At 49.3% G+C, this 13,258-nt stretch overlaps 1 protein-coding gene across 3 annotated transcripts in view; it reads right to left on the bottom strand.

The window, feature by feature from the left end:
* The window catches only part of PRPF18 (pre-mRNA processing factor 18), a 78,113-nt gene that overhangs the window by 17,832 nt on the left and 47,023 nt on the right, over nucleotides 1–13,258 (bottom strand). For all 3 annotated transcript variants that reach the window (XM_075342585.1, XM_075342584.1, XM_075342583.1), the window contains 2 exons: nucleotides 9,200–9,268; nucleotides 8,751–8,891 (listed from right to left, as the gene is read on the bottom strand). In XM_075342585.1, coding sequence (XP_075198700.1) covers nucleotides 8,751–8,891; nucleotides 9,200–9,268 — 210 coding nt within the window. The remainder of the gene's footprint in view (nucleotides 1–8,750; nucleotides 8,892–9,199; nucleotides 9,269–13,258) is intronic.

Consider the following 13,258-nt stretch of genomic DNA (forward strand, 5'->3'; position numbering starts at 1 on the left):
AGCAGCAGTGACCTCATTAGCGATCTCGCTGTGTGTGACACTGAGCAGCGATCTGGCCCCTGCTGTGAGATCGCTGCTCGTTACACACAGATCGCTGTGTGTGACAGCGAGAGAGTGACAAAATGAGGCGGAGCAGGGGCCGGCATCTGGCAGCTGCGGTAAGCTGTAACCAGGGTAAACATCAGGTAACCAAGGTGGTTACCTGATATTTACCTTCGTTACCAGCCTCCGCCGCTCTCACGCTGCCAGTGCCGGCTCCTGCTCTCTGCACATGTAGCTGCAGTACACATCGGGTTAATTAACCCGATGTGTACTGTAGCTAGGAGTGCAAGGAGCCAGCGCTAAGCTGTGTGCGCGGCTCCCTGCTCTCTGCACATGTAGCTGCAGTACACATCGGGTTAATTAACCCGATGTGTAGTGTAGCTAGGAGAGCAGGGAGCCAGCGCAAAGCAGTGTGTGCGGCTCCCTGCTCTCTGCACATGTAGCGACGTTATGATCGCTGTTGCGTCGCTGTGTTTGACAGCTAAGCAGCGATCATAACAGCGACATACAAGGTCACTGTTGCGTCACAGAAAATGGTGACGTAACCGCGACGTCGCTGTCGCTATGTGTGAACCTAGCCTAAGCCATGCCCTAAATGCTCAGTTCCCAAACAATTGAAGTTCTCTTATATCCACATACTCACTGATTAGGATTCTATGGAGCCAGGGACCCAAGGGTTAATTTCCCTTTTCTGTACCCAGTAAATAAGCAGGAGTGGCTCCTCATCGCCATTGTTCGTTGAGGCCAAATGGAGGACAGTAACACTATGAGAGGAAGATTAGAGCGAGGCTTTCACCTCCCCACAGTATGTCTCAATGGTAATTAGTAAGAAGCTAATCCAAATGTATATAATCCATCGATGTTACCTGACTAGTGTTGAGCTAGTAGTTTATTCGTATTTGCTATGCTGTTAGCGAGTACTGCCCACTACTCGCATATTCGTTACGAGTAGCCAGCGCAACCTAAGTCAGTGGGGAAAGAAGGGAATTTTGTTTACTTACCGTAAATTCCTTTTCTTCTAGCTCTAATTGGGAGACCCAGACAATTGGGTGTATAGGCTATGCCTCCGGAGGCCGCACAAAGTATTACACTCAAAAGTGTAAAGCCCCTCCCCTTCTGCCTATACACTCCCCGTGCTCCCACGGGCTCCTCAGTTTTGGTGCAAAAGCAAGAAGGAGGAAAAAGAATTATAAACTGGTTTAAAGTAACTTCAATCCGAAGGAATATCGGAGAACTGAAACCATTCAACATGAACAAACATGTGTACACAAAAAAACAGGGGCGGGTGCTGGGTCTCCCAATTAGAGCTAGAAGAAAAGGAATTTACGGTAAGTAAACAAAATTCCCTTCTTCTTTGTCGCTCTATTGGGAGACCCAGACAATTGGGACGTCCAAAAGCAGTCCCTGGGTGGGTAAAATAATACCTCGTAAGAGAGCCGTAAAACGGCCTCTTCCTACAGGTGGGCAACTGCCGCCTGAAGGACTCGTCTACCTAGGCTGGCATCCGCCGAAGCGTAGGTATGCACCTGATATGCTTCGTGAAAGTGTGCAGGCTCGACCAGGTAGCCGCCTGACACACCTGCTGAGCCGTAGCCTGGTGCCTCAAAGCCCAGGACGTGCCCACGGCTCTGGTAGAATGGGCCTTCAGCCCTGAGGGAACCGGAAGCCCAGCCGAACGATAAGCTTCGATAATTGGCTCCTTGATCCACCGAGCCAGGGTTGATTTGGAAGCCTGTGACCCTTTACGCTGGCCAGCGACAAGGACAAAGAGTGCATCCGAGCGGCGCAGGGGCGCCGTACGAGAAATGTAGAGTCTGAGTGCTCTCACCAGATCTAACAAGTGCAAATCCTTTTCACATTGGTGAACTGGATGAGGACAAAAAGAAGGTAAGGAGATATCCTGATTGAGATGAAAGGGGGATACCACCTTAGGGAGAAATTCCGGAACCGGACGCAGAACCACCTTGTCCTGGTGAAACACCAGGAAAGGAGCTTTGCATGACAGCGCTGCTAGCTCAGACACTCTCCTAAGTGAAGTGACTGCAACTAGGAAAACCACTTTCTGCGAAAGGCGTGAGAGAGAAATATCCCTCATTGGCTCGAATGGTGGTTTCTGAAGAACCGTCAGCACCCTGTTCAGATCCCAGGGTTCTAACGGCCGCTTGTATGGAGGGACGATGTGACAAACCCCCTGCAGGAACGTGCGTACCTGTGGAAGTCTGGCTAGGCGCTTCTGGAAAAAACACAGAGAGCGCCGAGACTTGTCCCTTAAGGGAGCCGAGCGACAAACCCCTTTCCCAGTCCAGATTGAAGGAAGGACAGAAAAGTGGGCAAGGCAAAAGGCCAGGGAGAAATACCCTGAGCAGAGCACCACGACAGGAAAATTTTCCACGTCCTGTGGTAGATCTTGGCGGACGTTGGTTTCCTAGCTTGTCTCATAGTGGCAATGACGTCTTGAGATAACCCTGAAGACGCTAGGATCCAGGACTCAATGGCCACACAGTCAGGTTGAGGGCCGCAGAATTCAGATGGAAAAACGGCCCTTGAGATAGCAAGTCTGGTCGGTCTGGTAGTGCCCACGGTTGGCCGACCGTGAGATGCCACAGATCCGGGTACCACGACCGCCTCGGCCAGTTTGGAGCGACGAGGATGACGCGGCTGCAGTCGGCCCTGATCTTGTGTAACACTCTGGGCAACAGTGCCAGCGGAGGAAACACATAAGGGAGCTGAAACTGCGACCAATCCTGAACTAAGGCGTCTGCCGCCAGAGCTCTGGGATCTTGAGACCGTGCCATGAACGCTGGTACCTTGTTGTTGTGCCGGGACGCCATGAGATCGACGTCCGGCACCCCCCAGCGGCAACAGATCTCCTGAAACACGTCCGGGTGAAGGGACCATTCCCCTGCATCCATGCCCTGGCGACTGAGATAATCTGCTTCCCAGTTTTCCACGCCTGGAATGTGAACTGCGGAGATGGTGGAGGCCGTGGCTTCCACCCACACTAGAATCCGCCGGACTTCCTAGAAGGCTTGCCGACTGCGTGTGCCGCCTTGGTGGTTGATGTAAGCCACCGCTGTGGAATTGTCTGACTGAATTCTGATCTGCTTGCCTTCCAGCCACTGCTGAAACGCTTTCAGGGCAAGATACACTGCCCGTATTTCCAGAACATTGATCTGAAGCGAGGACTCTTGCTGGGTCCACGTACCCTGAGCCCTGTGGTGGAGAAAAACCGCTCCCCACCCTGACAGACTCGCGTCCGACGTGACCACCTCCCAGGATGGGGGTAGGAAGGATTTCCCTTTCGATAATGAAGTGGGAAGAAGCCACCACCGAAGGGAAGCTTTGGTCGCCTGCGAGAGGGAGACGTTCCTGTCGAGGGACGTCGGCTTCCTGTCCCATTTGCGAAGGATGTCCCATTGAAGAGGACGCAGGTGAAACTGCGCGAAAGGAACTGCCTCCATTGCTGCCACCATCTTCCCCAGGAAGTGCATGAGGCGTCTCAAGGTGTGTGACCGACCTTGAAGGAGAGATTGTACCCCTGTCTGTAGTGACCGCTGCTTGATCAGCGGAAGCTTCACTATCGCTGAGAGGGTATGAAAATCCATGCCAAGGTATGTCAGCGATTGGGCCGGTGTCAGATTTGACTTTGGAAAATTGATGATCCACCCGAAACTCTGGAGAGTCTCCAGGGTAGCGTCGAGGCTGTGTTGGCATGCCTCTAGAGAGGGTGCCTTGATCAACAGATCGTCCAAGTACAGGATCACCGAGTGACCCTGAGAGTGGAGGACCGCTACTACAGTAGCCATAACCTTGGTGAAAACCCGTGGGGCTGTTGCCAGGCCGAACGGCAGTGCCACGAACTGCAGGTGTTCGTTCCCTATGGCGAAGCGCAAGAAGCGCTGGTGCTCTGGAGCAATCGGTACGTGGAGATAAGCATCCTTGATATCGATCGATGCAAGGAAATCTCCCTGGGACATTGAGGCGATGACGGAGCGGAGGGATTCCATCCGGAACCGCCTGGTCTTTACGTGTTTGTTGAGAAGTTTCAGGTCCAGGACAGGTCGAAAAGACCCGTCCTTCTTTGGGACCACAAACAAGTTGGAGTAAAAACCATGGCCCTGTTGCTGAAGAGGAACAGGGACCACCACTCCTTCTGCCTTCAGAATGCCCAGCGCCTGCAGAAGAGCCTCGGCTCGCTCGGGAGGCGGGGATGACCTGAAGAATCGAGTCGGGGGACGAGAGGTGAACTCTATCTTGTAACCGTGAGACAGAATGTCTCTCACCCAGCGGTCTTTTATTCGTGGCAGCCAGGTGTCGCAAAAGCGGGAGAGCCTGCCACCGACCGAGGATGCGGAATGAGGAGGTCGAAAGTCATGAGGAAGCCGCTTTGTTAGCTGCCCCTCCGGTGGTCTTTTTAGGACGTGACTTAGACCGCCATGCATCAGAGTTCCTTTGCTCTTTCTGAGGCCTTTTGGACGAGGAGAATTGGGACCTGCCCGCGCCCCGAAAGGACCGAAACCTCGACTGCCCTCTCCTCTTTTGGGGTATGTTCGGTTTGGGCTGGGGTAAGGATGTATCCTTTCCCTTGGATTGTTTGATGATTTCATCCAAACGCTCGCCAAACAATCTGTCGCCAGAAATTGGCAAACTGGTTAAGCGCTTTTTGGAAGCAGAATCTGCCTTCCATTCCCGTAGCCACAAGGCCCTGCGGAGTACCACCGAATTGGCGGCTGCCACCGCCGTACGGCTCGCAGAGTCCAGGACATCATTAATAGCGTAAGACGCAAATGCCGAGGTCTGAGTGGTAATGGACGCCACTTGTGGCGCGGACGTGCATGTGGCTGCTTCAATTTGCGCTTGACCTGCTGAGATAGCTTGTAGCGCCCATACGGCTGCGAATGCTGGGGCAAAAGAAGCGCCGATCGCTTCATAGATGGATTTCAACCAGAGCTCCATCTGCCTGTCAGTGGCATCCTTGAGTGAAGCCCCATCTTCCACTGCAAGTATGGATCTAGCCGCCAGTCTGGAGATTGGAGGATCCACTTTGGGACACTGAGTCCAACCTTTAACCACGTCAGGTGGAAAGGGATAACGTGTATCCTTAAGGCGCTTAGAAAAACGCTTATCTGGACAAGCATGGTGATTCTGGACTGCCTCTCTGAAATCGGAGTGGTCCAGAAACATACTCTGTGTACGCTTGGGGAACCTGAACCGGAATTTCTCCTGCTGAGAAGCCGACTCCTCTGCTGGAGGGACTGAGGGAGAAATATCCAGCATTTGATTGATGGATGCAATAAGATCGTTCACTATGGCGTCCCCGTCTGGAGTATTAAGATTGAGAGCGCCCTCAGAATCAGAATCCTGATCAGCTACCTCCGCTTCATCAACTCGAGATTCCCCTCGCTGAGACCCTGAACAATATGATGATGTCGAGGGAAAATCTAAGCGAGCTCGCTTAGTCGGTCTGGGGCTGGGGTCTGTGTCAGAACCCTCAGCCTCGGATCTATGAGATACCCCGGGAGGACATTGTTGGTCCAACTGAGGGGGGCCAGGGAACAAAGGTTCAACAGAGTCCCTGTGCTGAGATACCGGCCTGTACTGCAAGGCTTCTAGTATCTTAGCCATAGTCTCAGAGAGTTTTGCAAACTCTGTCCCCGTCACCTGGACATTGTCAGCAGGTGGCTCCCCCTGGGCCCCTCTTAGCAGAGGCTCTGGCCGAGTAAGTGTCACAGGGCCCGAGCACTGTATACAATGAGGGTCAGTGGAACCTGCCGGCAGCGGGGTCGTACATGCGGCGCAGGCAGCATAATAAGCCTGTGTTTTGGCACCCCTGCCTTTTGTGGGCGCCATGCTATTATCTTCCCTGAGCAACACAATAGGGTATATAGCCAGAAATCAACTGTGCACTATACAGTGTAAAATAAACATATTATGTTACACTACTGCACAATGGGGCTAGCACCACAGGTGCTGCTTACCACCCGCTTAAAGCGGTTGTGATGCCACCAGAGTCCCTGCCTGGGTCTCCCAGATTTTGTCCCCCTCTGCAGCGTCCGAGGAGCTGACAGGAATGCGTCCTGAGGAGAGGAGGGAGCTGTGGGCGTGACCCAGAAAGAGCGGGAACTGGTGCCTGCACTGTGCACAGTGAGGGGAGTGGAGTATGCAAAGCATGCTCCAGCCCTCAGTGCTGCTCGTTCTGTGCAGCGTCCCGCCCTTCCCCTGCCTGTCAGGGCTATGGGCGGGAGGAAAGGAAACTAGGCCGCAAAAAAGCCGGGGACTCTAGTAATAAACGCGGCCGCCGTAAAAGCGCGGCCGGCGTGGAAGTCCCCGGCGCACTACAAGTCCCAGCCGCGCCGCAGTGTTTCCAAGGCAGCGGCGGTCAATGCAGCAGTCCCTATACATAAACACACTCAGCAACGCTGAGTGTGTAATGGCACATATTAACCCGGTCAGCGCCGCGGTCCCCGGTGCACTAGCACACCCAGCAAAGCTGGAGTGTTGCTGTGCGCGGTCCCCACGGGAACACAGAGTACCTCCAAGTAGCAGGGCCATGTCCCTGAACGATACCCGGCTCCTATCCAGCAGGCTCCACAGGAGTTGTGGATGAAGCACGGTCTCATGTGCCTGGAGACCGATAGGATCCCACTTCCACCAGAACCCTGAGGGGGATGGGGAAGGAAAACAGCATGTGGGCTCCAGCCTCCGTACCCGCAATGGGTACCTCAACCTTACAACACCACCGACAAGAGTGGGGTGAGAAGGGAGCATGCTGGGGGCCCTATATGGGCCCACTTTTCTTCCATCCGACATGGTCAGCAGCTGCTGCTGACCAATCTGTGGAGCTGTGCGTGCGTGTCTGACCTCCTTCGCACAAAGCAAAAACTGAGGAGCCCGTGGGAGCACGGGGAGTGTATAGGCAGAAGGGGAGGGGCTTTACACTTTTGAGTGTAATACTTTGTGCGGCCTCCGGAGGCATAGCCTATACACCCAATTGTCTGGGTCTCCCAATAGAGCGACAAAGAAAGTAGCGAGTAACTCGAAAACCGTACTTTTCATGCGAGTAGCGAATAGTACGGCTTTCGGGTTACTCGCTACTTAGCGCGTATTTCCCATTGACTTACACTGCGTACGCTACTCGTAACAAATATGCGAGTAATGGACAGTATTCACTAACAGCATAGCGAGTACAAATAGCCAGCTACTCACTCAACACTATACCTGACATTTAGCAGGTTATATATAATGGTTAGATCTACCACTGCAGATTGCCATAGGTCTGGGGGAAGAGGCGACAGATTTTAAATACCTGATGTGGTACTGCCTTATTATTGCAGACTTTTAGAAAGAGGTCATAGTTCTCATCAACATCATACCATGCCATGTACCACTCTGCCTTAAGATGTGTTTATGGGGTATCCTTGAAGAGACCTGGCCTCACTACCCTCGCACTCTTCTCAGGGAAACACTGTTTTTCGGTTGCAAGGCTATGACCATGAAATTAATGGATAGAAGACCCCAGCAGATTCCTAAGGGGGTGGTATATAAAAATAGATATTGTCCTCAAAAACAGACAAGGTATGGAAGCCTTGGCTTGATTCCCCTTTGACTCACAATAGTCCCCTGCCGATGAGCATTTTCTTATGATTAAAGTATATATTTGTTAGTGGACATTGGTGTCTTATGTGTTTGGTTAAGATATTAGACCCAGGGTATGTGAAGGGCAAAGTGAACTTTGCCAGACAGTATTAAAGGGAACCTGTCACCAGATTTTTACCTATTAAACTAAAGGAATCCCCTTCTGCAGCTCCTGGGCTGCTTTCTATGAAGGTGCACCTTGGCCCTGACTCCCCTTGCAGACCCCAAAAATGACTTTATAAAATTTGGCCATTAGGTCTGCTAATTACATGTGTTGGCCAGATGGGCGGGCTCATTTTCTGCTCCTGTCCCCCCTCCTGCCGCTGATTGCCATCCTCCTGTCGGATTATGGTCGGCGCCGTGCATGACCCCACCAGCACCATGCTCGTACCGGCCCATAATCTCACGTCTGCGCATTTAGCTCACCGGTGCGATCGAGGGCAGCTATGTTTTCTGCTCTGCCTGCGATATGGCACAGTGAACTGCACCTGCGCGAGCCGGCCTAACTGCAGAGGCACGAGATTTGAAAATGCGACAAGGATGACGACAGAGGCGTCATTCCATCAATCAAGACAGGAGGACGGCAATCAGCGGCAGGAAGGGGAACATGAGCAGAAAATGAGCCCTCCCATCTGGCCAACCAAGGTCTTTAGCATACCTAACGGCCAAATTTTATAAAGTTATTTTTGGGGTCTGAAAGGGGAGTCAGGGCCAAGGCGCACCTTCATAGAATGCAGCCCAGGAGCTGCAGAAGGGGATTCTTTTAGCTTAATAGGGAAAAATCTGGTGACAGGTTGCCTTTAATGAGAAATGCGGTTTATTCTTTTATGTAACCTTGTTATGTTGTATAATCTTCAATAAAAAGAAAAAAAAAAAAAAAGAAGAAGAGTTCAAAAAAGCCTTATTTAGTTATGTATTTGAGATTTTTTCTCTTTTTAATATTCAGTCTGGCTGATCAGTCATATCTGAAAGACGCTCCTGAGCTACAAAAAGTCAAGTGTGTGGTCTGCTGTTCATAAACTGTGAAAGAAGAAAGCAATGCGCTGCTCTGTGCTTTGGTCAGTGGCCTTCACCTTTTTACGCAGTTTTCTGAATAGTGGTTTTAAATAGGACTCGGTTTGCTTCTGTGTGGCGCTTGCAAGTTTACCCTGCACGCTTCGCTTAACATAATCTTCTCTTGCATTCAAATCCTTGGCCCAGACTCCTAGAAGAAACTAAGCAAAAAAAAAAAAAAAAATGTTGAGTGTAAGTAGCCATCTAGTGGATAATAAAAATACTGCAGCTCTGTGGGGAAAAAGAAAGCTGCAGATGAACCTGTTTTATGGCAAAATGTTTAAGAAAATGTTTATGACCTCTTAGGGACGGACAGAGACAAAACAATACCACTATATATATATATATATATATATATATATATATATATATATATATATATATATATATATATATATATATATATATATATATATATATATATATATAATTTTAATTATCTCTATCTATATAATAACAAAAATATTACCTTAAGGACTTTGTTAATGACATCCATGTCTTTATTGTCATTACCACGTCCCAGACACTCTCCCAAAGCCTGAAATGTGAAAATGCATTCTGGTTACTCAAAAAAAAACAAATAAATCCAAAAGCAAACAGACAAATATAGCTATTCTTATGCAATATTATTTATTTTTTTGCTTTAAATGCTTTACAACCCAAACCGCTACAGTAAAATAAGAAAATGATTTCCAGACGGCATCACATCACAATGGAGTTACTACTCTATTCATTTCAAGCACCTGTCGCGGCCCCTCTGGACGTCATGCAAAGCCAAGTTTCCAGATGTTTCTACAGGTCTCTGCTGCAAGGAACAAGTGCCTCCTGGAAAAAGCAGTACAAAAACTCCAAGGATAAATAATATTTCATGCCTTTAGCAGACTATGTGCTTCTGCCCATTGCAGCAGGGACTCATGGATGCCAAATTATTAACATGGCAGCTGCCAAACACAGCGTATGGAACTGACTCCATACACAAGTGGTGCACGTCCGCCATATATGTATGGTGCATGTGAACCTATACAAGTCCTCAATCCTATGAATAATACCCTAAAAAAAAAAAAAGTTAATGTACATGTATAGCAAGGGTATCAGTAAAAAATGCACCATAAAATGCATTGTGCATTTTCTCCTGAGCACGCAGATACTTCATGTGTGGTGGACATCAAATGTTTGGGCACACGGCAGGGCTCGGAAGGCAAAGAGCGCTATTTGAATTTTTGAGTGCAAAATAAGCTGCACTCATTAGCGGACGCCATGTCGGGTTTGAAGACCCCCATTAGGTACCTAAACAATGGAGCTTCCCCAAAAGTAACCTCATTTTGGAAACTAGAGCCCTCAAATAATTTTTCTAGTTGTTTGGTGTGCCCTTTGAACACCTGGGGGCTTCACAGAAGTTTATAACCGTGAAAAGAAAAAAATAAAATTTTTATCACTAAACTGTTGCTTCAACTAGGAAGCTTTTTTTTTCACAAGGGTATCAGGAAAAAATGCACCATGAAATTTATAGTGCATTTTTTCCTGAGTACAACAATACCTCATATGTTGTGGAAAGTAATTGTTTGGGCGCATGGCGGGGCTCAGAGGAGAAAGAGCACCATTTGACAGCAAAATTGGTTGGAATCATTAGCTGACGTAATGTTTCATTTGGAGACCCCCTGAGGTGCCTAAACAATGGAGCTCCCCCACAAGTGACCCCATTTTGGAAACTAGACCCCTCAAGGAATTTATCTATATGTTTAGCGAGCCCCAAGGGGCTCCACAGAAGTTGATAATGTTGAGCCATGAATACATTTTTTTTTTCACCACAAAACTGTTACTTGAACCACGTAGCTTATTTTTCACAAGGGTATCAGGAAAAAGTGTACCATAAAACGTATTGTGCAATTTCTCCTGAGTACGACGATACCTCATATGTGGTGGAAAGTAATTGTTTGGGCGCATGGCGGGGCTCAGAAGAGAAGGCGCACCATTTGACAGCAAAATTGGTTGGAATCATTAGCGGACGCCATGTCACGTTTGGAGACCCCCTATGGTGCCTAAACAGTGGAGCTCCCCCACAAGTGACCCCATTTTGGAAACTAGACCCCTCAAGGAATTTATCTAGATGTTTGGTGAGCCCCTTGCACCCCCAGGGGCTCCACAGAAGTTGATAACGTTGAACCGTGAACATTTTTTTTTTTTTTAACCAAAAAATTTTTGCATCAACCAGGTAGCTTTTTTTTTTTTTTTTTACAACGGTAATCAGGAAAAAATGCACCATAAAACGTTTGCACCGATTTCGGCAAAAATAATGCCAGAATTAGTGTGATACTGTGAGATCCAGCTATGAGATGCCGTAGCAGCTACAGCACATCATAGGTGGATCTCAAACATGCCGCCCCCAGCCCCTGCAGCACTGATTGGAGCGATCGTGCTATGACGTGCAGTCGCTCCAATCAGTGTGCAGTGGGGCGGTCTGATCTGCAGGTGGCCGCCCTCCCCAGGCCTGTGCTGGTCTGGGGAGCCTCCCCCAACATGTCTGAAGCGTGCACTGGCTGGTACTTGTGGTACCACGCCGCCGCGGCCGCTGATGTCACCGCTTCTGCTCCTGCTCCACGTGAGTATTCCGCTCCATTTGCAGCCCGAGCGCACTCCCGTTATGGCCCCTGCCCCCCGCGATCTGCCCCCCCACGCCCCGATCTGCCCCCCGACATCCCGATCTGCTCCCCGTGCGATCTGCCTGCCTCCTCTGTCATCTCTATTCTGCTTCCTTCCTTTTTTGCTTCTCCGGTATACCCCTCTGCTCTCCCCCTCCCCTTGACGTCGTCTTACCTGCCTTCACCGGGTCGTCCGAGGTCTTCACTGGCCCGATCACATCTGCCTCCATCTCTGGGTCCTTCTTCCTGGGTCTTCTACTGACCTGTCCAACGTCCTGCCTGCTGCTCCTGTACAGCTGTCTATCTCGCTTGCCTTCTGTTCCTCCTGCAGTTCTTCTGGTAAGTGATCCTCCTGCTAATCCTCTGGGTACTGTGAGTATAACTTTTTTTTTTCCCCTGTATCCTGTCCATTTTTACACCTCATCTGTCCGTGCATCCCGCCGAGCACTGGTCACGGATGCAGATAACGGATGTGCATCCCTGCTCAATTTTTGGCGTGACTTTTTTTCCCGTATCCCCAACGCGTTTTGTATCGCATCTGTCCGTGCGTCCCGCCGAGCGCTGATCAGGGATGCAGATAACGGATGTGCATCCCTGCTCAATTTTTGGCGTGACTTTTTTCCGTATCGCATGTGTACGTGTGTCCCGCTGAGCGCTGATCAGGTAACGGATCTGCATCCCTGCTCACTTTTTGGCGTGACTTTTTTCCGTATCCACGACGCTTTTTGTATCACATCTGTCCATGTGTCCCGCCGAGCGCTGATCAGGGATGCACATAACCGGATCTGCATCCCTGCTCAATTTTTGGCGTGACTTTCTTTTTTTCCGTGTCCCCGACGCTTTTTATATCTCATCCGAACGTACGTCCTGCAGCGGCCGATCAGTGCACGGCGCCTGTGCGTTTAACAAGTCAAATGGCGTTCCTTCTCTTCTGAGCCCCACCATGCGCCCAAACAATTACTTTCCACCACATATGAGGTATCTGCATAATCAGGAAAAATTGGCACGATACGTTTTATGGTGCATTTTTTCCTGATACCGTTGTAAAAAAAAAAAAAAAAAGCTACCTGGTTGATGCAAAAATTTTGAGTAAAAAAAAAATAAAATAAAATAAAAAATGTTTTCACAGTTCAACGTTAACTTCTGTGGAGCCCCTGGGGGTGCAAGGGGCTCACCAAACATCTAGATAAAATTCCTTGAGAGGTCTAGTTTCCAAAATGGGGTCACTTGTGGGGGAGCTCCACTGTTTAGGCACCATAGGGGGTCTCCAAACGTGACATGGCGTCCGCTAATGATTCCAACCAATTTTGCTGCTGTCAAATGGTGCGCCTTCTCTTCTGAGCCCCGCCATGCGCCCAAACAATTACTTTCCACCACATATGAGGTATCGTCGTACTCAGGAGAAATTGCACAATACGTTTTATGGTACACTTTTTCCTGATACCCTTGTGAAAAAAAAGCTACCTAGTTGAAGCAACAGTTTAGTGATAAAAATTTTATTTTTTTCTTTTCACGGCTCAACGTTATAAACGTCTGTGAAGCCCCCAGGTGTTCAAAGGGCACACCAAACATCTAGAAAATTATTTGAGGGCTCTAGTTTCCAAAATGAGGTCACTTTTGGGGGAGCTCCATTGTTTAGGTACCTCATGGGGTCTTCAAACCCGACATGGCGTCCGCTAATGAGTGCAGCTTATTTTGCACTCAAAAATTCAAATAGCGCTCTTTGCCTTCAGAGCCCTGCAGTGTGCCCAAACATTTCCACCACATATGAGGTATCTGCGTACTCAGGAGAAAATGCACAATACATTTTCTGGTGCATTTTTTACTGATACCCTTGTGAAAAAAAAGGGAATTTTGTTTACTTACCGTAAATTCCTTTTCTTCTAGCT

Source organism: Anomaloglossus baeobatrachus, chromosome 4 (assembly GCF_048569485.1).
Source record: "Anomaloglossus baeobatrachus isolate aAnoBae1 chromosome 4, aAnoBae1.hap1, whole genome shotgun sequence".
NCBI classification, from domain to species: Eukaryota; Metazoa; Chordata; class Amphibia; order Anura; family Aromobatidae; genus Anomaloglossus; species Anomaloglossus baeobatrachus.